At 34.9% G+C, this 27,153-nt stretch overlaps 3 protein-coding genes across 3 annotated transcripts; all 3 read left to right on the plus strand.

The window, feature by feature from the left end:
* Positions 1–285, plus strand: LOTGIDRAFT_111249 (hypothetical protein; the record flags this gene model as incomplete). Its single annotated transcript, XM_009048863.1, has 2 exons — positions 1–75; positions 157–285. 2 exons carry the CDS (start codon positions 1–3, stop codon positions 283–285), a joined length of 204 nt encoding a protein of 67 aa, XP_009047111.1.
* A 1,026-nt stretch (positions 286–1,311) lies between these two features.
* On the plus strand, positions 1,312–2,100 carry LOTGIDRAFT_111417 (hypothetical protein; the record flags this gene model as incomplete). The annotated part of the gene is made up of 1 exon (XM_009048864.1): positions 1,312–2,100. One exon carries the CDS (start codon positions 1,312–1,314, stop codon positions 2,098–2,100), a length of 789 nt encoding a protein of 262 aa, XP_009047112.1.
* A 16,580-nt stretch (positions 2,101–18,680) lies between these two features.
* On the plus strand, positions 18,681–26,546 carry LOTGIDRAFT_157083 (hypothetical protein; the record flags this gene model as incomplete). The annotated part of the gene is made up of 6 exons (XM_009048865.1): positions 18,681–18,782; positions 19,577–19,678; positions 22,997–23,120; positions 25,206–25,410; positions 25,928–26,102; positions 26,433–26,546. The coding sequence occupies 6 exons, from the start codon at positions 18,681–18,683 to the stop codon at positions 26,544–26,546; spliced, it is 822 nt and encodes a 273-aa protein (XP_009047113.1).
* Positions 26,547–27,153: the final 607 nt, after the last annotated feature.

Below are 27,153 nucleotides of genomic sequence, written 5' to 3' on the forward strand. Positions count from 1 at the left end.
ATGTATGAGAAATGTTGGCAGGATGAAATGTATTTGAAATGTTGGCAGGATGAAATATATTTGAAATGTTGGCAGGTTGAAATATTTTAGAGATGTTGGCAGGTTGAAATGTATGAGAAATGTTGGCAGGTTGAAATGTATTAGAAATGTTGGCAGGTTGAAATGTATGAGAAATGTTGGCAGGATGAAATGTATTTTAAATGTTGGCAGGTTGAAATGTATGAGAAATGTTGGCAGGTTGAAATGTATGAGAAATGTTGGCAGGTTGAAATGTTGGCAGGTTGAAATATTTTAGAAATGTTGGCAGGTTGAAATGTATGAGAAATGTTGGCAGGTTGAAATGTATTAGAAATGTTGGCAGGATGATATGTATTAGAAATGTTGGCAGGTTGAAATATTTTAGAAATGTTGGCAAGTTGAAATGTATGAGAAATGTTGGCAGGTTGAAATGTATGAGACATGTTGGCAGGTTGAAATGTATTAGAAATGTTGGGAGGTTGAAATATTTTAGAAATGTTGGCAGCTGAATTGTATGAGAAATGTTGGCAGTTGAAATGTACTAGAAATGTTGGCAGGTTAAAATGTATGAGACTTGTTGGCAGGTTAAAATGTATTAGAAATGTTGGCAGGTTGAAAATGTATTAGAAATGTTGGCAGGTTGAAATATTTTAGAAATGTTGGCAGCTGAAATGTATGAGAAATGTTGGCAGCTGAAATGTACTAGAAATGTTGGCAGGTTAAAATGTATGAGACTTGTCTGCAGGTTAAATGTATTAGAAATGTTTAATTAGAAAATTAAAAGCAAAATTCAGTTTGAATCAAAAATTTTGTTGGAATAGCAGGAAAAATAATCAGATAGTCATCCACAAATGGGACTAAGAACTAAATTATGAGTGGCTTCCGGATAAATACATCAATCAAATACCAATACATGTCGTTACGTTACTTTTACAATATACATAGCTTCTCAAATTAAATACAGCTCATCTCATGCTCGCGAAACATGTTTCTTATATACAATCTTCATCAGGACAGGTCGGTTTAGAAAACTTTTCACTGTAATTTATATTAAGGTCTTCCTTTATTGCTTTTTCAGAAATGCATCAACGTTCAGGAATCTTAGGTTTCTTTTCATTAAGAATCCGGGGACATCGTTTGGTGACTTTCTCCATAATTGCTGTGATTGCCATGAGCATCTACATAACTACGTCAATATGGTCACTTACCACCAGGGTTGTTTCGAAAGTACCACAAAATATACCTATGGTTACAGTGAAACACCCAACATTGCTCTATGAAGCCATATTTTTAATGAACCCATTCCAAGTATGCTCTGACAAGACGGTTAATATGTTAGTGTACGTACACAGCGCCCCAGACAATTTGCATCGACGTTTAGCTATCCGCGGAACCTGGGGCTCTAGCGACAATTTAAAAAAATATAAAGTTAAAATTGTCTTTGTGAGTGGAATGTCTAATAATTTTACTATTGCTGACAAATTGAATATGGAAAATAAAAGATATGGAGATATACTACAGGCAAATTTTCATGATACTTATAAAAATTTAACGATGAAAGCTAAGAGTGCCATTACTTGGATTTCAAAATACTGTAAAAACGTTACGTACGTCCTTAAAACTGATGATGACACATTTGTCCATTTGGAGCGTTTACAAAAATATATTGTTACTTTAGAAACCAAATCTAGACCCGTGACAGACTTGCTTGCATGTAATTATAAAAATAATTACGTGTTTCCATTTCGAGACAAGAACTCTAAGTATTATGTTTCCGAGAAGGAATATCCATGGGACAAATTTCCACCATTTTGTCAAGGAATGGCGTATCTCATGAGTAGTGACGTTGTACACAAATTGAATAAAGGCGTTAGAAATCCTTCAAAAAATCAGCCTTTTGTGTGGTTGGATGACGTGTACATTACTGGTGTGGTTTTTAACAATATGGAATTAAAGCACACACATTTCGGTATGGCTTTCAGAAACTATGCTGATATCAAACTGATAAAATCTGACGAATCTCTGATTTTCTTCCAAACCAATGAAATGCACTCGTTGTGGAAAAAGTTAACGTTGGTGTGACTTACAGAAATCATTAGTAAACCTGAAATCTATTTCTATGTAACTTTAAAATGGACCATTAGAACTCCATTATTAACAGACTGTTTTGGTTTGATGGCGATATAGCGACAGATTCCCATCACCTTTTTTAAATGAAAATGACGCGCTCCTTGAAAACACAAAAATGCATGTATATTAAAAAAAGGGTTGAATGACACATCAACAACGGGAGCAAGCCGTTGGAATGGAATGGGTGGGGGCCATCCAAGAGCCCTCGGTTGTTCTCGTGTTACTGTAACAAACTTGATGCAACATTACAGGCAGATCACAAACAAGCCTGGAAAGGGCAAAACCATGGTGACCACACTACCTTGCATCTCCGGAACCTATGTCTGACAGTGGCGTCATCAGTGAGCTGATATTAGTCGACAGACCGTGACCTGGTTGCTCTGCAGTCAAGGAATCAGGGTTTATAGGTCGTACAGCTTCTGACAGCTCACCATCATCATCCGGGATTAGGCACATCACGAGGGAGCGTCATGTATGAAATTTCCCAAACAATATGCAGGATAATCTAAAAATAATGTACATACTCGTTTTACGGTTCACAGATCAGAAATAAAATTAAATAAAGAGAAGCCTGTTTCAATCATTTCAATTTGGACGATCATTTATCAGAAGATCTTATTCTAGCACCTATTGGGCGCATAGTAATTGACCTACCAGAAGATGAAACTACGAAATTCTGTCAAGCTAGGGAAGCCAATCGGAGGAGACACTAAATACAGAAAGACCGACAGGAATGAATATTCGTCATAAAGCAGGCATAGCATCCTTTGTCGTCTCGTTCAGTACCACTAGGAATCTAGCAAGTAAGATAGTCCATGCCCATTATAAGAGCCTGTAAGAGAAATTTCCCACGTCTGTCAACAAAAGATGATTATTGCATACTAAACAAAACACCAAAAAACAACTTATATGACAATTTTTGTTTATAGCAAACTAACGCCCATTAGTATAAACCAACGTAACCTCTCGCCCTTGGGTGAGTTATTATTCTAATTTCAGATCCGAACAGAAAAAAATACCCAACAGTTCCAGAAGTATTTGTTCCATCCTAGAACAGTACATGTGTGGGAAAATGCACTCAGGCATCTTCCGAGGTACTTTATCTTCCTCAAATCTAGTATACGTCACTCTTCCGGTGGTCAAGTAGACGAAATATATGAAAAAGGTTATGACGATAGTGGTAATCTACCAATGTCATTGAAACAATGGAACAAATAGTATTTCTCCATTAATGAATAAGATTAGTAGTTTTTATTTGTGTCTTATGCTATGTTCTTTTCTATCATCTATTAACTTACATACTAAAGTTTCTGTTTTCTATTGTAATGTCCCTTACTACTGTATTGTCTTTATAACCTATGACAACATCGTTTTTAGTCAGTTTTGTCTGCGGATAACGGACAGCTCAGGTCGTAAAGTCAATCCACCAATATGAGGCAATAAGGAACCCACCTGTAGACTAACATTATCGGAATAAACCATATAAGAACTTCAGTTATATTTTCTATATAACAACCAAGACGATCATGCTAAAAAGAAATGTTTTCTAACATACTTTTAATTGGTGCCGTGACCAGGATAATTGTTTTAACAACGAACGGGAAGTGATAACAACACAACGTGCCAAACCTTAATGTAAGTAATTTTTTCTTACTATCATTGCCATTATGGGAGAAGAATTTTTCAAAACGTTATCCACACAAATTGGACACCTGTCAAATAGTGTAACACTACAGAGCAGTCATTCTATAGTAGACCCATTTCTTGGCGATCCTATCGATTAGATAGAGCAAATCGAGAAGTACTCCGTGTTAGCAAAAGTTGGTAATGAACGCATGTAGTTTATTGCTACTAATAGAATAAATGATAGGTCAAACTTCAACCAGGGAAACTAAAAGCTCTCCTTGTAATACAGCCAACAAGGGGAGAGAAATATGTATAACACCATTTCAAATAAATTTGACGGGTAATCCTAGCTCTTGCATTTTAATCCTTAAGTACATGTATAAACCAAAACTTAAGAAAGAAAGTATTACGTTACAGTCGGTTAACGGACAAAATATTGAAATAGATGGTAGTGCGGAGTTTTACTTTAGGTTAGGGGGAAAGAAAGTTCATCATAAGTTTAATGTAGTTTCAACTATGAATAGAAATTTAATTGTAGGTAGGGATATCCTTGTGGATAAAAACATTCGACTATATTATGACCTTAAAAGTTTGAGGTTCAATGGAACGTTCCATTAGAGGAGGACGCACATATATGTTCACTGCTGAGGATAACGGCAGAGGTTACATTATGTCCTCAAAGAAGCACCATGTGTATGGCTAAGTCGAAAGATACAGGTCATACACATGATGCCCTATTAGTACAAAGTATTGGAAAAGGGTTTTTAGTGGGTCAACCAGGAGTGATGTTGACCAATTCAATTGTATCGACCGATAAAAAAAAAAGACTATAGTAAGATCCCGGTAACGATTATTGATAGTACTGGCAGAACTATTAAATTAAAAGGTGGCTGTTTAATCAACCTATTATGGACCGAGACATTACAAAATTGGAGTCAACAAAGAGAGAAATAAATAACGTAACAACAGATAATGACATTTTCCAAGACATTGACGTGGACAAACGATATAAAGACATACTGTTAAAACATTTACGGAAACATAGACATTAGTTTGCATCAAGTGACATGAACTTAAGAAAATCTAAATATGTGCCACCATCAGACTCTGATTACCGAATCGGGATCCGATAACGACGTGTATGTGGACAGAAACATGTACTAAGCCGGTTGTCGAGTTTTGTAATTTTAATAGTATTTTCAAAAAAAAAAAATAATAATAATGAGAAAATCTCCAAACTATGTGAAATTTCAGTTAAGCCAAACGGTATTCTGACTATGAGTGAATATTTTGTCAACGGATTTTGATGGTTGTGTTGCGTCAACAGACACGATTCTCAATTAATTGTCTAAATTCTTGTCCCAAACATCAATCGATTCTCGTCAAACCTCCGTTAAAACTTATTCGACTCGCTCCTGGCTGTAGCGCAAGTAACGATCAAATGATTCTACCCGCTCGCTTGGTAAACGAAAGTACTTATTTTGATGAAATTTCTTTTGCAAATTTAACGAACAGTTTTAAACGAATCCATTGCCGACCTTTGGCCTTTGACAAAATCCCTATAGATCAATTGGTCTCCGAAATTGCTGCTATGACGAAAGTCAAACCTGATATTGATCAACATTGACCGATTTGGAAATAGTGTCTACTCTGTTTTGGATGTGCTACTGTTGTTATGCTAACCTATTTTATGATTGGTAAATTTATCAAACTTAACGTTGTTAAGAAATTCTTCCTTTTAGTGAGACATGGTGTATCGAAAAATAAAAACATTAGTGGTAAGGCATTTATAGAGGACGAACCAATGACTACACAGCTCACTTCTCCTGATGTTGCATCCGCACCTTACGATGACACCCATCAATCGATCTATCCTACTATTCCATCTCCAGTGAACGACGTTCCTTTAAGAACCATGCTCAACCTAACCAGTACAGTATCTACAGAGACTTATGTCAAATAGAGATACCAACCTGAGCTAGATGTCGATGTTAACATTTTCGGAATACATTGAATCCATGATTTAATATTTAATAATCCAGTGCTGAACAATTTTGGAATACATAGTGTTAATATCCATGACTTAATGTCTGGTAATCCAGAGCTGAACATTTTAAGAATACACAACGACTATATTCTAGAACTAATTCTTTTTAAATACTTAATGAAGCTACATAGTTCTGCTATCCAGTTGCCTTCTGAAAGTCACCACCCAAGCACTACGATAACAAGACCACAGATGATTACTGGTGTTTATCTTGACCTGCAACCTTGATAAATGGTAACCTACTTAATTAGTTGAAATGGAGTCACGTATGTAGTCCTGTCCTCTTCCACCTACGACCACCACTGATTACCAATGTCCAGTACCAAAGATAAGCTGTTATGTGTGTTAAAACGAACTTCATACTTATGTGTATTAACCACGTCCGGTACCAAATATAGACTGTTATGTGTTATGAACTTTAAGCCTATATGCATGTGGACAGTTTATAGTTTTATTGATTTACTTACGTCATATGCATGTGTCCAGTTTCATTATATTACATCTTTTTCTCATTTATCACATGACCTAGCCGTCAACTAGATTATCTTCTTGTGCTGTTTTGACCGAGTATTACGCTCTTATGTATGGGGCGTATGTTGGAAAATGCACTCGGTCAATTGGCCAAAATATATGAAGTAGGTTATCACGCAATGATTATCAACTACCAGACGAGAGTGGTTATCTACCAATGTCATTGAAACAATGGAACAAATAGTATTTCTCCATTAATGAATAAGATTAGTAGTTTTTATTTGTCTTATGCCATGTTCTTATCTATCGTCTATTAACTTACATACTAACGTTTCTGTTTTCTATTGTAATGTCCCTTACTGCTGTATTGTCTTTATAACCCAAGACAACATCGTTTTTAGTCAGTTTTTTCTGCGGATAACGGAAAGCTCAGGTCGTAAAGTCAATCCACAAATATGACGCAATAAGGAACCCACCTGTAGACTAACATTATCGGAATAAACTATATATAAGAACCAAGAAGATGATGCTTAAAAGAAATGTTTTCTTACACATTTCCCAAACCCGAAATCCAAATGTATGCAAATAGGGTTACTCCTGGCCCGATTCGACATGTGTAATATCTGTATCTTGCGAATTCTTCCAGGATGACTTAAAACCAACATATATAAACAAACCAACAGTGCTGATCCCCAAACCAAAAAAATTAGAAAACGATGCATGCCTACTACCTACAATATACAATAATACAACCACCAATACTCTTTTCATTATGTTACACACGGAATGACTTAACACCGACATGTACCTTAATACAATATTTGTAGAGATATACGAATACATCACATGGAAGACACTTGATAATACCACAAAGGCGATTGAGTACGTCAAGACGTATTTGCCATTACTATAGTGAGTATCTATGAGGTAAAAACCTGCAACGACAACCGCATGACAAATGAGAACAAAAATTAAAGAGGACCTGGAGCGTAAATTTAGTTTAATGGAATTGTTTTGGTCCGTTTTGATTGCCACATTTCGCACTGCCAGGATGACATTGGACAAAAACGCCATGATGGTGCCTTTGGATATGGACGTATCAGTTATAGGATTCCCAGCAAACAAACATGCACCAAACACTATTAGTGGAAGGCTAACACATATTGAAGGATGTAACGGGATTGTTAATAATAGCCTTTGTACACAGGCACTAGTAATTGGTTCCATTAATTTGATGGCAAATGTAGAAGACGCGAACATTAAGGTCATGCTGTAGTTAGTTGAGAAAGTTGCTAAGAAGTGGCACACAAAAGTAGACAGAAACACTTTGTCTCGCCGTAACTTAATGTCTGTAAGGGAGTAACACGTAATAGTTTGGTAAGAGGTTAAGATAAATGATTTGATGAATTTGTACCATGCTTCGTTCTTCGTTTCCACCGCCAGGAAAAGTTTCCCAGTAAAATGACACAGAAATGAAGTCACAGTCCACAGTAAAAACACTGTGATAAATTTACAAGTAGTGATCTGAAACGAAAATATTCTGTCAGTAAAAGTAAAAGAAGAGTAACTAATTTTTAATACCCCAAAAAAGCGCCATACAATAACAAAACATGATCCATATTTTAGAATGCTGTATGTGCTCCGTATATTGCAACTGTAACTCATGAAAATGTAGGGTAAGCGAAGTTAGAAATTTATACATACAGTCATAGCCATGCCATTTTAACACTAAGTCTTATTCCTCGAGAGAACTCATATTATCATAATGAATAAACATAATAATTAAGGACTATTACCTACCATTACTACCACCTCAGCACATGGAAATTTCTAAAGTTATTCATGTTCGCTAAGTTAAAATTTTATGAAAAAATATGCACATACCATTCCAAATCATTCAAATAAGTCAATCTTACAAAAAAAAAATTATTGGCAGGCGGCAATATATACCACAGAATTAGAACAAAGTTTGGTTTATTGAAAAAAATATGGTCGATGAAAATTTGTCAATCCTGAATAATGTATGGGTAAATAAATTGATTTATAACTAACTATATCAACAAATGTTACCGAATTGTCAAGCGTGCTGACTTTTTCATGGCTAGCGACATTATTGGAAATCGTTTTGTTTAACGAATATATAATTTTCTATACATAAAGGGACGTAACTCCGTAAGTATTTCTCGGATAGATTCCACATCAGCCAACATATTGTTAGTATAAAACCTATAGGCCTACACCAAATTTATAAAAATCTGACCAAAACCATGACCACAGTAATATTTACAAGCCACTATTAAGGGCTCTTTCTTATTATCAAAACCAAAGCTGTTACTCAATATTTGTTAAAATATGTTCGAGATTATGTGGATATAGCATTGAACAACACACTAAATCTTATTTTAAAAAATATGTAACCTAAATTGCTGCCTGCAATCTCACAAGTGAATTGTGGACGGACGTGTGTGTGTATGTGAATCAAAATACGATTCTGGATGTTTCGCTTCGTGCATTAACCGTGGGTGACTGCACCTTCAATAATCTACAGGAAAATACGAAATCAAACGTCTAGATCTGAATGGAAATCATAAAAAAGATGTACATTTCTGCACTTAGTTATCATCATTGGAAGGTGTTTCTAATACATGTTTTGTTTTTATCATAACAGAATTCCTGGATTACGTTCTCTAAGAGATAAAACAAAAACTTATGAACTTTATAAGACGGAAAATATTTTAAGCTGTTGTCAATAATAAAAAATTATAAGTTATTGTAGCTTGTCACTCTGCCTCAATACTTAAATGTAGGTAAGCGGAAATGGTAACTGGATCTTTTGTTCTGGGGATGGGGTTTTGCTTTACCGCCTGGAAGCACGCAAATTCTCTCGTCAACTAGAGCAAGTGACTGAAATCTATCCCAACTTGGAGAACACCCCAAAACTCGAATGTACCAAATGCGGCGATGATGTTCTATTGCAAAGGACACATTGGAACCAATCAATTTGCTCAAGTTTTGAAAACTTTATGTATAAAAATTAACAATTCACATATATTAAAATATAGGTAAACATATAATAACGATAATAATGAAAACTGGGCGCTGCTACGATTTTAACAAATTCTGCACTAAATCGGACAAGCCAAAGCACAGTCCTACAACACAAATTTAGCCGCAAATGGACAACACGTAATAAAGGTATGCACTATAGTCCGAAATATTTGGGGAGGCACAAACATGGGAAATATCACACAAGCATCATGTAAAACAGAGCGCAGTGCTGATTCTGAAGAAATGTGATTTGCATGTTCTGATTTAAGCAAACCAAACTCTCACAGAATTTGGTGAGAGATAACGTGATCTTACGATGGGAAAGTGAATCAGGATATGAATGATTGAATTATGATAATGGTCAATATGATATGAGATAAAATATATCAATTTAAATCTATACCAAATTATTTCTGGCTGCCACACTACAATAGTATGAAAATTGCATGATTTCAGTGGAAAAAACGATTTCAACTATTTTGATATGATTATTCGTTTAAATGGCAAACCATAATGTATTACAAAAACTAATAGCTACTCAACGTAGTAAAAAGGGTTAGATGTACTACGTTTCTTCGGGTAAGTGAAGGTCGGCAGCGCCAATGTGCAATTATCCGGTTTTTCGTGACTGTGATCTTCAACATGTATTGTAGAACTATGTTTTTTGTCCCATGTGAACGACCAGACGATTTCTTAATCAGTCGCTTCGACGTATATCACTGACAGAAGGAAACCCGGTTAAAAAAAAGAAGATGTTACCATGATCTACGCTAAAATCGAACAGACGACCCCTAGATTACAAGCAAACGTTAACTCACCTGCCCACATGGTTTACTCATTTCCATGTAGAGTTGGTTGAGATTTTTGCGCATCTAAATAAAAGCAGATTTATTACGATAGGTTGAAATATCATTATGGTGTGAAGGGTAAAAGAAACTCATTTCTTTTGGTGGTAGAAAGACCCTATCATATTAATGATCAATATGGCCTGAATTCGTGATGGTATATAGTTACCTCCCTTACAAAAGTTTACATCAAACTTGTTACAATGTACTGCCCTGCTTTCGGTGATTCATTTTGCATACAATACGAATTACAGGCTTTATAGTTAGTGTAGGAATAAACAGTTTTGATTACGTATAAAAGAAATTTAGACCACCCTTATGAATATAATGCTGTTCTCTTCACACTTAAACCAATTGCAATTGATTGAGTTTTAAATAAATAGAATCATTATAACATTTTATTTGACTTTTATATTTCTTAGTGTTTAAAATTAGCGGTAATAAATGTTCGGTTCTTGCATCTTCAAATTGAAATTGTTTATTTCACTGTCAAGATGTTGTAATATAATTGTCTTTGATCTTCACCGAACATACAAGAACCCTCCTCGAATTCCCCGAGCTGTATCCACCAAAGATAGAAAATTGAATGTATCAGAAGGCGTCCATTGAAATCGGTAACGATGTTTATACATATTGAAGCTCAATAAATGTCAATTCGATTTATGAAGTGCAATATCTTCGTAGCAGAATTAAGTTGGTAATTGTTTTTCAGTGTTTTCTGACGACTTTTTCCGACGACAACTTTTTGAATGGATGCAAGGAATGAAGAATACCCCCTGAATCATTCCTCGATATATTCTGCTGTATTTTACTTATTTACAGGAATAACAACTAATTTCAGGACTCTGCCCTGTATGCTGTATTGTGCTTTAACCTACTCACTTCTGGAACACATGGTAGAACTTGGCGACTAGGTAAATCACCTCCACATCACTTTCCAAAAGATCACATAGCATCAACAAGCGTTATACGTTATCTTAGCAAGTGTGCTCGCACCTAGACATATTAAAGACTGCCAAATCAAAATATGTTTACACTTCTTTCATCGTAGATATGTTATAATTCATACTGCTATCACATCAATCTGTCTAACTGCCATGTTTATATACAGTGGAAGTATTTTTTCATACTTCCACATGAGATCTAATTGAAAGACAAGACTTACGACGTATAGGCTCTAAGACGATCGCACCCAACTCAGAAAATTCTGTTAAGCTCAACCTGGAGCAGTGTATGAATCAGTAGAAGACAACATCTACATTGGTGATGTGATATTAGTTGCAAAATTTCTGTAACGAAAACTGTATGAAGAAGCTTGTACCTGATAAACAAACAGTACAACCGTCTTCCACTGAGAAATTAAGTTCCTCTATTAAGAGGAAGAACTAAAGTTCGTTGCATATAGAGTTCCAAAGCCAAATCAAAAAACGAATCTGAACAAGAGATTAAATAACTAAATGTCACATATGATTGATTGCACTACCAGAAGAACTACCACAAAAATTATGGTGATTGCATGTATCTATTCTAGAAGGTCAAAGGGTATGGCAGTACTTACGAATTATCTTTCTCTAGTTTGACGGAAACAGAAAAAGCCCGGTATATCGAAAACCCACAGAATACATAAATACTGGAATTCACTGAAATCATATCACATTTGGCAGTTTACTATACGCAAATTATCAAAAAATGGGCGTTATTGGTTATTATCTTTATCTTTGAAATAGTATTTATTTATTACAGATTAATAACTCTTATTTATGAACATATTTCAATAAACACATACTGGGATGGTCGGTTTAATTTCGTTTTCACACTTAGCATGGGCGTTTATTTGTGCCCAAAAGCAATAAGGCCTATTGTAAGGTGTTATGTGGGAGCTGTTATTTTATAGGACCGAGCACAGAAAGGACAATAAATTCCATGACATCGATTTACGGAATACAACTTGTGACGGAAGTGGGTTACTATTTACAACTTTCTTGTTATGCTTTCTTTTCCAAAAACGTAATAAGTAAACAAACAGATGCGATAATTGCCAAAAACTATCACTTTTTCATGTCACAGGCTATAAAACCACTTTTTATTTACCGATCACCGTACAGATACGTATGACAGTCAAGAAAACAAGTTTTCAAATTTTGCCTAACGATCTATAACAAACCAATTTTGCTGAACCTACAGTTTCAATAAATTAAATAAAGAATGTAAAAAGCAATGCAATCATTATTTGTGTGGAGTGAGTATATTGTATAAGAATATTAACATAAAGCAAATCATATATTGATTCACTTTTACAAAAATACCTCGTTGTCAATGGTCATCTAAATCAGGCCAACAATACGGGAAGAGTTCCAAAAATATCAATTATCCAGACCACCACCTTGTCTAAAAGTTATAAACCTATAATCCAGATAAATACCACAGCAATTTGCGAGCAAGAATTTGACTCTATCCATGCATGAGGAAATATGACTATTTCTACATGAAATACGAAAAATGAAATGATTGATATTTACAATTAAAAATAGCGATGCCATCGTAATACGCCCGCATTCGTAATGGCACTAAGAGTGAAATTTTCATATTTCATGGGTTATGTTTACAGCTTACAATTCAAGAACAAGGGCAATAACTCATAGTAAATATTTTCTGATTCGTCTGATTTTCAATAGAGTTCATCCTTGGGTGATTACAAACTCACACCACGTTTCGTCAAAATCCAGCAAGAAACAAGCTCTCTATCGTGTCCACAAACAATACAAGAAAAAGGGCAATAACTCATAGTAAATAATTTTCGATTCATCTGATTTTCAATAGGGTACTTCCTTGGGCGTTTACAAACACTCAAACCAACTTTCGTCAAAATCCATCAAGAAACCAGCTCTCTTTCGTATCCACAAACAATTCAAGAACAAGGGCAATAACTCATAGTAAATATTTTTCGATTCGTCTGATTTTCAAAAGGGTTCATCCTTGGGTGATTGCAAACACTCACAAAAAGTTTCGTCAAAATCCATCAAGAAACCAGCTCTCTATCGTGTCCACAAACAATACAAGGGCAAGGGCAATAACTCATAGTAAATATCTTTCGATTCGTCTGATTTTCAATAGGGTTCATCCTTGGGTGATTACAAACACTCACACCAAGTTTCGTCAAAATCCACGAAGAAACCAACTCTCTATCGTGTCCACAAACAATTCAAGAACAAGGGCTATAACTCATAGTAAATATTTTTCGATTCGTCTGATTTTCAATAGGGTTCTTCCTTAGGCGATTACTAACACACACACCAAGTATCGTCATAATCCACCAAGAAACCAGCTCTCTATTTGTGGACAGACAGGGCCGACGGCGTGACAGTTGAGAGGTTAATTAAAGTACCCATTGAAATGTACTATACCGCCGTTATTTAAATAACTATGATGATTTGTAATCATAGAAAGTAAACCTTTAATTATGAAAGTCTGCATGTGTAAAAACGTAATTACTTACCAAACCCAAGCTGACTCTTTATCGTGTAACTGAAACCTTGGATGTTAGCATTCACATTGAGGATCCTTTAGCTGTGAGAAACAGGGTAGTGTCGTCATCAAATACACATAACTTTGGTTGCTTTGTTTACAAAATATAAACGATGTAGTAAGCACGGTAACATCAGAGTAACATACATTTTAAGATTTGAAAATTCGTTAGATCTTTCAAAAACAACAGATATTGTATAAACTCAGATCGCCGGTTGAAAAGTTATATCAGATGTCACAAGTAATGTTGTTACTCAACCCCTGATTTCTGCTCATACCAAAGCGATTTAAATAATGGCTTTCAGATTGAGTACATCTCAGTCATCATTTAACATACTCAGGCACGTGCTATAATATAGGTCACATGAGATCCAATAACATGCCTTACAATACAGGCAATCTTTTAAAATGGCCGGTCAGGAAAATAACAAAAAATATACCTGTTCGAGTTACATATTATTATTTCCTTGTTGCTTTGTCGTTCATTTCATTAAAAATGATATGGATATTGATTAAAATATTTAATTTCGTATGTGTGGACTGTGACTCGGTAAGGTCACCTTTAAGTGTAAAATTCCGAATTCCCGAACTGTCCGAATTGGGTCAGGAAAGACAAAATAATCGAAACTAAATTTGCGCCAAAGATCGTGCACAAATTCGGGAATCAAAACATTTTATAACAAAAAACGAATATATTTTAAAGCCTTCATTTGGTCAAATCACAATTTCTTTCTATTTTTCGTGTACACCGTGCTAGTTTATAATAATGCAATCTATGAATTGATATTTTTTTTATTAACCAACGTTATACGTTATGTTAGCAGGTATGCTTGCACCTAGACATATTAAAGACTGCCAAATCAAAATATGTCTACACTTCTTTCATCGTAGATATGTTATAATTCATACTGCTATCACATCAATCTGTCTCACTGCCATGTTTATATACAGTGGAAGTATTTTTTCATACTTCCCCATGAGATCTAATTGAGAGACAAGACTTACGACGTATAGGCAGTGAGACGATCGCACCCAACACAGAAAATTCTGTTAAGCTAAACCTGGAGCAGTGTATGAATCAGTAGAAGACAACATCTAAATTTGTGATGTGATATTAGTTGCAAAAATCATATGGAGATGCTTGTACCTGATAAACAGTACAACCGCTAGAGAAGTTTCTCTGTTATGCAGAAGAGCGAAAGTTGATTGCATAAATAGTTCCAAAGCCAAATCAAATAATATAGCTGTTAGTTTCTTTCCTTGGCAAATTTTTGCTCCTTTTACCACTTTTGTCGGATTGAAATGTTCGAATAGGATGCATGAAAATCAACAAGTAGGGTTGTTCATAACAAAAAAATCTTGGGTGCTGGTTTTCATCGGATCGGCGTATACGTTATGTCCATCCATTCTCGCCCCTCTTCGTACAGCATCATCTTGGCTTATTCACACGACTTTCATAAATTCTAAAGGTTTCCTTTATATGATTACAAATAATGGCGGTATAGTACATTTCAATGGATACTTTAATTAACCTCTCAACTGTCATATACCATGTTTCATCCCAAACTTCAGTTTTACGATTTTAATTGTAAATATGAATCATCTACATTTTTTACACCCTTGTGCTCGGTCTTATAAAATAACAAGCTCCCGCTTAACACCTTGCAATAGGCATTATTGCTTTTGGGAAAATTAAACGCCCATGCAAAGTGTCAGGATGAAATCAAACCGACCATCCCAGTATGTGTTTAATGATATATGTTCATAAATAAGAGTTATTAATCTGCAATAAAAAAAAATGCTATTCCAAAGATTAGATTTCTTCATTTTTGTGCTGGGTGTGTTTTTGTTAGATAGTCCTGCTTGCTGTGCAAATGAAAATGTGTCGGCGGTCGAAATATATTTCTCCCAGAACGAAGCATTTCGTTACTAAATGGACACGAGTGTAATCTACCGTGTTCAGATAACAATATTTTGGTTTGTAATAGGCTGTTAAAATATATCTTTGTATTTCTTACCTTTAGCTTGTTGGGTGGCCCGCCGTATAGACTGTCAATTATAACGTCGACTCATTTAGTGTAATTTCGGTGGGGAATCATACCTCGGGTTTGTCGGTCGCTTGATACTTCTACGTAAATCCTAGGTGGTGCTTCTTCTCAAAATAATTGATTATTTTACCAATTGATGTTGAAAATTGTTCTGCTAAGGTTGGACCTTAAGGTGTTTTTGGATCTTCCGATATATTAATGGGTTGATTTTAGGAACTTGAATTGAAACGGGAATAGTTTATTTATAGTTGATCAATTGGCCTGGTATTACATATTTTTAACGGGAGGGCTTTTTTATAATACTATAAATCGTAGTGCTATGTGAGAATAACTCATAATAATCAAAAATACCTAGCCATTGAAACAGCAGTAGGTAGTAGGCCTACCTCCCCCTCTATCAGTGATGCAGGTAGGAAAATATATATGCTGCTGTCCTGGCACACTTGAGTTCCTCTACGAGTCCGTCGAGCAGCTTAAGTTTCTTTTGTCCAAATTTGTTTGTGGATTATTTTACTTCTTCTTGTAATGGGCCAAATTATTCTAAACGTTTTGTTTCTGTTAAAAATATTCAACAGATCAAAGTATAAATTTCATTTTTTGCTGTATGGGCACCATTCCCTCCAAGAATTTTCTGGGGAATAGAGACTCGTTTATAATGAGCGTACTTTGTTTAAAAAGGGTTTGGCCCGAGTGAAACGATGAAGTGCAGTTTTAAGATTTAGTCCATTATATGCGACGAGAGTATGTATTTGTTAAACGTACAGTGTTACCGCTCACTTCCGAGTAAGTTAATATTCTTTGCACTGCATATTGTGCATTTCATGGTCACACATGTGACGAAAACAGCACAGGAAAGTTAATGTTCCCTTTGATTCATTTGAAATATTAAATTGATGATAGAGTGCGATCCCATAAACACACAGGTTTGAATTTTAATTAAACTGTTATTTTCCCTCAAAATTCGTAAAAAATACTTCTTTACTAAAGAATAATAATTTTGATATCCTATTCAAAAACATTTTATGAAATATTAGACCAGTTTTTGATCGTTTTGTAACATTTGAACTTCAATGAAATTCGGTTTGGTGGTAAAATGTAATAATATGCACACTAAATTCTTTTGATCTTTTCACTAATTTCTTTAACTAATTATTTATTTTTTTCGTAATTTTCAGTTTATCTGAATTTTATTTCGCCAAATTTATTATTACCCACATAAAAGTTGTTTTTAAGAACATTCGTCCCCTTTGAATCACACCTTTGATGTTTTATATACTTGCATACCTCACATCATAGGATACATTTTCCACGTTTTCATAAAGTAGACTGGAAAATTTCGACAAATACAATTCCGTTAAACCTAAATATGTGAAAGGCAGACCTATAAATCGGGTGTCAACATTGGTGTACTAGACAACACTTATGCTTTCTGCCTTTCTATAACAACCAAAGCTATGTCTTGAAATCCCAATATATTGACGAGATCTTCTTTTCGAAATATCAAAAAATAAAACTTAATTCGTATCAATAATCGTGGTGAAGATCTCATTCAGAGTATGATAATGAATTCCTATGGAATAAGTCATCTATCACCATCAACATGATATACAAAAAGGTAGTTCATGTACCACCTTAGTATCATCCCAAAAATAAAATGCGGGATCAGTGGAGGTAGGGTTCCGATTTTGTGATGAATTTACGGTTATCATGCATGTAGTAATAAGTAACATTCTGTTTTCCTTTACCGGGAATATTTTGCACGGAGTATCGAATTCCATTCCAAAATAATAAATATCAAAAATGAAAATTAAGTCAAAATCCATGGATTTGTTGGACTGTAATACCTTATCAAATCAAATTCAGAAGCTAAGTTAAAATAGTCAGGTAAAGGACCCAACCAAGAAACTTCAAGGAATCTGTTTTTTAATCGTCTAAGAGGTCTTTCAGATATTTGTGCCACGAGTTATACCATTTTAGGGGGGACGGTTGATTTGGGCTTTGAATATACGTAAATAATTTTCAGAAATAAGATAAAAATAATTTACGTATTCTTCATCTGTCTGAAATCATTATTGGCGGAGCCTTGAAAAAGGCCAGTCGTCGGTTTGATTTTCAAACAGGGATACACATTTCGACGATGAGCTGTGCATACTATTACTGACAAGCTTAGCTGTATAATTCCCGTTTCTGAGACTAAGAAAATGGCCTTGGTCTTGCTGAATACCCTACTATAATACAAGTAACACGAGGTCATAACCTCATTAATGTAATTGAGATACGCAAAAACAATTCAGAACTGTATTTGTCTTCAAATAGACAAAGGCTTCATGAACACTATTTTAAAAGACGGATGGCGTTTTAGTAAGACAGGTAATAATGTTCGCATTAAAATTGGCGTTTTTTTTTATGACGAAATGTTAGATAAATTTGCGGCTGCGAAATAAACATATAAGGAAAATGTTTATCTAACAAATAATGATTATGGATAACAATAAACACAATTTACTTTTTAAATTACAATTTACTCAAGATAAACAAAACTATCGAAACCTGAACGACGTAGATTCTCATCAGCGATTCAAATTCAAACCACAAGACCCTAATCATAGAGATATAAAAACCTTTCAGTGAAGAATAAAGACGCAGGCGGTCTCGTACAGTTTGTTATTAAACAATTGATAGTAGCGCCTTTAATCCCTTCTCAATCCTCCTCCTATTCTAAACCCTGTCCAATTTGATGAACGATAAACAATCCACGACAGGATAAAGTGTTTAATCCCCGAATTTTACTACGCCATTGAGCGTATCTTGTTAAATTCATCGACAGTCCTAATACACCAGTAGTTGCCTACCGTAAAATCCAACTTGGGTGGTCTTCAATGTTAGTGAAGCTGATATTACAGTGTGGTATCGTATCGCGAAATGACCACTGATAACTCGGCGAGACTTATAGTCAAAAACAGCGGTGGTATAGAGCAAGCCAATTTTTACATTCATTTACCGAACCAACAACCGGATTTTGACGTGGGTGGCTTGAGTGAAGAAAAATCAAGTTTTTTAAAACAGTTTATTAGATATTGAAGATTGGATATTGTATACACAAGAATAAAAAAAGTTTGTTTAAAAGCTGGCGAAAAAACGTTCATTAAGAAACGTGTTGAAAGACATATCTGATTTGGAATTGACACGGACTTACTGATACCCAAGTGTCAAGAGACAATTGAAATTACATGTTAGCTTGATCATGGTAATCAGCCACTCGACTGATACCAGAAGTTAACTTAATCTGTTGGTGATTGGATTAACATCGTTTCTAGAAACTGACATTCATTGAGAAAGCGACGAAAAACTTTTTACCAACCTGTCGATGATAAATAATTGTTTACCATGCGTTGCCAATGTTAGTTTTAAAAACGCTGGGTGGTAGAAAAAACGTTAATTTGTCAACCTCAGAACACGCTGTTACAATTACCAGTTTCACAGTGCCTGCCTTAGTTTAAGATCTCATCATCTAATCAAAATTTGACATCGAGATTACAAAAACTTCTTTCAAGCTGGCAGAGATATTTTAACCAAAGTGGAATCCTTGCAGGTAATGACATAACGGAATTTACGAGATCGATGTGTGAGGTATTTTTCTGATCAACAATATAAAGCGTAAACCAACCTCTTGTCTTTAATACCTCTAATTTATAAGAGTGGTTTAGGACGGATGATGATTGATCTTGAGAGCCTCTGAAGAAGGTTTCTAGAAGAACTTCAAATAAAATCAGTGCCATGTGTATATAAATAAGACTTATTTGTTTATAAACTTGTAGAACTCACACGAGGATTCCAAATTTACACCGTTTTTCCTCTACATTTTTATCGGGACACTATTGAATATTGATAAAGGAGATCAAAGTGTTACAATGTACAATGTAAGTCACTACGATTTCGTAATTGTAAAATGAATCTTCAAATACCATTTCAAGGACAACATTGTTATACGGAAAAATCACCTGTGTTCAGTTGTTTATATTCTTAATTCGGTTGGATCAACTGGAATTTTCAAAAATGAAAATAGTATTAAAATCAGTATTAACGTTAGTGGTATTTTTATTATGGTGTTCAGGAGTGATCGTCGCCAGAAAGAAAAGAGACAAGAATATATTCAAGTTTGAGGATTGTGGTGAGTATAAATACATTGTTTTCCTTTGGTAACTTGCGTCTCCTTAGCTAAGTTTGTTTTGAAAATTGGGTATAGCTTTTAAAAATTGAACTCCCTGATTTAACCGCTCCAAATCATTAGTCTCCGAAAAAGATGTCGTTTCATACCGTAATATCAAATTGTTCTCAGATGTTAAAACATTGGAATGAATCAAAGATTACATTTGTTGCCTTCTTTTTTGCTTTCGTTATAAATGAACTAATGAACGTAATAATGAAAAATCGACGTGTAAAATTTTATTCATTTGTATGTCTTCATTAGTCCAGTAAGGAGTAGAAATCGCATAATCTCAATGCTTTTGTATATCACGATACAGTTAGGCGAGCCTTTCAGTTCCAGATGAGCCGATTAAAATGGATACAATTCTGGGCCGAAATGAATAACTTATAATATGTAAAAAAAAGCAAAAGCACTGTCAGTAAAACATTCAACACCTTTCAGACATATTCTAATATAGTTTCTACAAACGAAGTTGGTAAGCTTACGTAAATTTGATCCGTATCTATTTTTATTGGTAATTAGACGAGTCGCCATCTGGCTTGTTATATGCTAACCTAATCAAGAAGAATTGTTTCTCGGCTCGGTTCCGTACTACTAGTTATGATGGATGACAGATTTTAATATTACAAGGTTTTGTCAATTAAATAATCAAACATGTTGATTCGTGATGCGCAATACGGGTGGAAGATATACATAAAGGTTCATTCACATTCATCATTGATGCTTAGACGGTTTTCACTCATTTTCAATGTACTTAATTCTATTCAAAATGTGTCAATGCACACGAAATATATAATCAAGTCTTTTTTAATAATTCATCTTAAAACCTATTGAATTACCCAGATGTGTGTGTGTATTAAATTAACATCATGAATGAAAACTAGATAGGAACATAAATGCCACCTTGGCGAATTCTTCTTGAATAAAGTGAAATTGAATGAAGATATTGTTGTTTATCTCTTGTATCAACATTTCATGTTATAAAAACTTCAGTGTTATGAAAAGGTGAATCTTGTTCGTACAACAAAACTCGTGACGCCCTCGCTGAAGCTGATGAATTTTCTTTTCAAATCGAATTTGTAACGCTAATAGAAATTGATTAGAAGGCAAAAGATTACCCAGAAAATGTGTAAGAAATATAATGAAGATGGAATGAAGCGAGGCCACCCACTTAGTCCCTCTTCTTTAATATAATGTATGAGTGGTATCTGATTTTCTTCTGTCAATTATCTTCAAGTTTACCAATGATATATTACCTTAAACTGTATTGTCATTGTTGAAATTCGGAGCCAGTGTTGCCTTTGGCGACTTCTGACGTTTTCTCGATGTTTTGAGAGGGCAACTTCATGGTGGTCAAAGGATAGGGCATATAATAAGGGGACGGGTAAAAGAAACTTAATCCAAATTGAACGTACTGTGTTGAACCGTATTTTCTGCTCTAAAGTTTGGAATTTAAATAAAAGCTGCAGTATATTTGACAGCTCCGACTGTTATTCATAGATCATAATGGGCTGACGCAATGATTCAAAAGTCTATATAATTCAAAACTTTGCGAATACAGTTTGATGTATGCGATTGTATACAATTGATGTTTGATAACCGTCGAAATTACAGTGCCACTGAAGACCTGTAAATGCAATACATGTATTAACAATGCAGTTAATTATAATATTTGGATGGTTTTATTTTTTAAGTCTTTACTTAATGTTTTCGAAAACATAAAAAAGTTGAAACCTTTTATTGAAATATGTTGTCATATTTGTTATGAAGTAGAGGAAAATTTAAGGAAGGATCTTTTGATTTCGAAATAACATTGATATGTAATTAAGCCTAAAAATGGGTCAATGGATTGAAACCAATCCTTAATATTAGCCACCTTCGCTACCACAGACCTGCTCGAAGAAAGGTGAAAAAGTGAAGAGTATTATGAAATCACTTCACTACATCTTTCACAGTTTGCAGTTAACATCCTTCGATGTAATGGCACCAGTGAATTAATTGCATGAGAATTCCTGAAATTGTGTACCCGAACAACATCATTAAACCTTCAATTCTGCACTGTCTGACACTCCCCGTTATATCAAGCTTACCTATCACTATTGAATTTAATCATAATTCGGTTGAACTGAGTACCAAGTACGTACTTTAACTAAGTAGAAATACAGCATCTGACACTGGTTGCTATTTAATAACGGTATTTATCAAACGAGTTCAATAATGTTATATACCACACTTTTATGAAAACACCCCCTCGGAAATTACTGATGTTCGAGATTTTATACTGACTAATTTAATTTGCGATGACGGTACAATTTTTACTTCTATACCATTACATAAGTACTTATATGAAGGGGACAGTTTCACCAACCGTTTACAAATTGTACCTCTGAGAAACGGGAATAATTTTTAAACAAGATAGTCAGTAATAGTGTCAAATTTGAGCCTTTAAATCCTTGTGCCTCTCGAATTGTCCGCGTTTGAAAGTTAAAATGGCGACCCGTCGATTCGTGAGACGCCGTATATAGCAATGATAACTATTTACTTACATGTACATTCAGGACCCAAAACCCCCAAAAATTGGCGACTTAGGCCTTAATTCCAATAATATTGTGAAATGTAAATTGCAATGTAAGATACAGCAATAATCAATTTAAAACACAGTGTTATTGAAAAGTTGGTAGTTTATGTCAATTTGCAATACGAGTAACACCTTTTGCAGGGACACATCTGATCAACTGATTATAGCAGGTTTCCTTGAAAGAGGAAATCAAGCAAGCAATGACAAGTAGCGACACCTGCAATATTTTAAACTGCCGGTGCCCTCAGTTCGACCAGATTTCGTTCAGTCGTTGATATCTAGTCGCAAAATCGACCAGAGCCCACGTTATAGGGATTGTGGTAGTACTCAACTTGTTATCCGAGCTTAATAAAACAATTACGATGAAATTAAAGATAAGTCAGATGAAAATAGATTTAATTTACATTTGATATACCCTTTATGAGATGTGTTATCGTCTTTTTATTCAAGGAAAGTCATGGCTGGATGAGACGAATAGCCATAAATATCACATCATTTTCTCGCCTCAAAGTCAACGATAACCCTTCTAAAGAGTATAAAATATTTAACGGATATAAAACACAAAAATGGACAGGTATTAGAAATATTGACGTAAGTCTTTCAATCAGTGCAAACGTTGATCGCAGAATTTACCTACGTTCATGTACTATGAAGAGATGCCATTTCGGTAATTCAGCCAATCAATCCACTAACATATACGGAACAAGTGATTCTTAGTCAATATTCCTCAATTCAAAAGCGTTTTTCAAGGGGAACAGAATTCATGCCATATCATAGCATCACTAAGGCATTTGCGTCTTAATCTGGGCAAGTTTATCCGGAATAGCACAACGTCGAACATAATGTTGCAAATAGACGTCATAAGCGTTCCTGAAAGACAGGTTTATATTGCAGAATGTTAATGCTTTTACGCATTGGAGAGTTGAAATGTATTATGGATTCAGGCAGAGTATAATATATACCAACTACAGGGGTGTCCTATTCTGCAGTTGTATCGGTCAAAAACGGAAACGAAAATAGGTGCACGGAAAGGTTAATTAACAAAAACAAGTCATTACCAATTTGATAATTGTTGCTTCGTGATCGTTATTAACGTCTTAATGATGTTTAAATTGCGACCTTTCTTTGTTTGACATTCATTAAATACAAATTACATTTCCTGACATTCCTGTCCTCTTCCATACCACACAGACTGTTTTCCTGAAACTGGAAATGTAAAATACCATGACTGGCACTCTAAGCCACCTGATTGTGACTAGCATGAAATTGATATCTGCAATCTGCACCAAAAGTCCTGTCGGTATAGCGTGTATGTACTTGGTGATACTGTGCTCATTATTGCCCCAAAACACAAGGCTTGTAAGAGCATGTACACACGCCCTGTAAGTCAGCTTACTTTGCTTATATCTACAGTCCCATTTTAAACTTGCTCCCCAATTTCTAAAAATAGCTGTCTAGTTTATTCATTGAACTAAGGATAAATTAAACAAAATATAAACCTGCTTTGACATGGTTTAAAAATAATATGAATAGGTTACATACACGATTTCAAAAAGGCTGAGCTCGATTGATTTTGCCGCCTATTTCCCATTCGATACGAAATTTACGTTTTTCGTTTTCGTGATTCCTCGTAGAGACACGGGGTCAGTTCAGTTGGTTTTAATCAGTAAAAGCTGTAAACAACATTTTTCCACAATGGATACCAGATAGTCGCCCTGGCACATTAACTTTCGATTAGATATTTAGCTGAACATACAATTCTTGTTATTTTTGTCTCTGACCTTTTCAAATTCGTGAAATTAGCAACAAACATAACTTTTCGGGGAGGCGAATTTCAATTATTGTACGCTTGTATCGTGATAATAGTTAGACATTGTTTCACAACAACATGAGTAGTAACAAGTAGGTGGCCATTTATCAAATAAAGAAATTCTTGAAAGTTCCAAGACTCGAATCGGGTGGTCCTGAAGCTCAAAACATAGTACACATAGTCGTCATTCAGATGTCGTGTTTTTAGGCAAGGTTTCAATCAAAGTGCCAAGAGCCACCCGAAGAAATAAAATATTTTATAGTGTCAATATAATTGTGAAAATGTCTGCTACATTAAAAAAAATAATACAGATCGTCCAAAAATAAACACACAGGAAATCTTTCTAGCTACCGTTTGTGCTTTTGTGTCGATAGCCTAGCTCTTGACAAACCCAATCGCTAAGTTAAATCAGGTGTCGAGGACAGGTGCACTGATGCTTCGAAATTGTATCTTCATTAAAATAGAATAATGCTCTTTGCTTTATTTTATCCATTGGCAGACAGCAGCTGTTAGCTTTTTTATAACCTATAAGATGTTACTTGACCTGCTTTGGAGAACAATCGCATCACTCGTCTAGCAAAAAATAATAAAGGAGTAAAACTTTTTTAAAATGTGCATGCCTAATCCGACTGTCTGCAATCGAGTTGTAGTTCAAACTCATCCTCATTGGTTTTTTTTTAGTTCAAGTGGTCCTTAAACTAACAAAAATGTATAGTCATCATAACAACGAATGCAATGCAAAATGCAAATTTTAAACGTACCTCTCACTTGATGCAGTTTGTATTATTGCAAAATGTGCACCGCTCGTTTGTCAACTAAAGCACTGGTATATTTTTTTTATAATTTCAGGTACCAATCCAGACCGAGTTATTCATTTCACCAAAATCAGTGCCTTTCCCATGCCAATCATAATTCCAGGAACATTATATGTGTCTTTGGCAGGAAACATTACTCATGATTTACCCAGAAGAATATCTCTGGAACTCAGTATTACTAAATATTTCTTTGGAGTTCCTTTCATGATTCCTTGTATTAATAGTTATATTGGATCTTGGTGAGTTAATCAAACATTTCTAAATGTTTCCGGCAAATTAGACTTCAGAAAGCTGTTCCAAATGCTATCTAAGAATGAGCTATCAAGTAATGCCTTATTTCCAAAATCTAGCAAGTCATGTTTCCAAAAATATGCTCTATAGGTATAAAGCTATGCCTTTTTCCCAGATGCTGGCAAATTGTAACCAATAACCAAAAGATAACCAGCTATGCATATAAAAAAAAGCCATCAAGTTTTGAACAAGAAACGTATACCCATTTCTTAAGCCATTGATGGTACACACTCCTCCAATATGAGATAACTTCTACTGTTAAACACTCTTCCAATAAGAGATGACTATAATGTTACACACACTTGACTTAAAGGCAATTTTTACTGTTACAAAAACACTTTGGATATATTTAACAAATATGCATTTTGGAAAATCAATGCAATCCCTTATGTAGCTGAAGAAAGCAAGAAATTCATACAAAGTACTTTTTGTAGGCTTTCCGCATTTCGTTTCATTTCGTTTCAGTACATATGAAAATGTGTGTTCGAGATTTGAAAGATACGAGAAACACGGTTGTCCCAGATCTATGTCGTATTACGGGATACAATGTCATTGTCCAATCAAAGCAGCAGATTTTTCAATTGTTAAAATACCGGTAAATGTACCTAAAATAAATGGTTTTGCATCAGCATTACTAAATGTAAGTGAAATATTCCTTGTTTAACATTCAAGTAAATACAGTATAGTATGTCTTCTGTACTGTGTCCCTTATTTCATCAATAGGGCTCTTATTTCTAAGGAAACAAAACAGCCTTAAGAGGACCTTAAAAAGAAATTACACCACACTTTCTTCAATAATCAACAAGATCACAAGATAGGAGCAAGACGTAGCTCGTACCCGCATTTTTTATACCAGTATGAAAAACCTCAAGATATTACTTTAAGATGGAGACAACGTGGTGTCGTACAGGCGGAATTCGGAATCAAAGCGACATCGATACATCACACTCTTCTTGGTTTTTTATTTTAGGGTCACTATGCACTGCGTGTGGCGATAGTAGACGAGTCAAGAGAAGAACTTGGGTGCCTGGAGGTGAAGTTTGCTCTAAAGAAACGACACAGGGGATGGATTTTCAAAATATAGATGGAAGAGGAAGATTGCTTTCCAGTGTTTCAGGGAATCTGAACAGTACGATTGATAAAAAAAAATAAAACTCCATAGCAGTATTTATTCTTTCATTTAAGCTGCTAAAGACAATAATCTCGAATCTCGTTTAAAACTCATTTCTTGTCAAATTTTTGTAACGGGTAAGACGTCTATCTGGTGTCTGCATTAACATAATTAACGTAAATCCAATAAATGTCGTATTGCACCATTAGAATAAAAGATCGACAACTGAAATCCAGACACTGAAATCTTCGAATATCATTACATGCTTAAATGCAATGAATGTAATGTTTACATTTGGGACACCATCTATGTTAATGCTTGTCTGTATCCTAGTTCGAGGTGTATATAAGGACCTTTATTATTCTGTGTGTTAAGAGAACTATATGTTAAGAAAACAGAATATTAAGTGACGAGATCGTTCGTTCTCGAATGCCCGAAGGTTACCTCCTCTCGACAGGAATAAAGCAATGCAAAAAAGCTTTATTTCCAGGAATTCATCGTCAAGGGAAGGGGAGGGGGTGTCCACCAAATAGTTCGGTAAATGTGTATTCTGCGCGGTGCTGTGCCACAGACGGATGAA

The sequence above is a fragment of the Lottia gigantea genome, assembly GCF_000327385.1.
Source record: "Lottia gigantea unplaced genomic scaffold LOTGIsca_13, whole genome shotgun sequence".
Classification (NCBI taxonomy): Eukaryota; Metazoa; Mollusca; class Gastropoda; family Lottiidae; genus Lottia; species Lottia gigantea.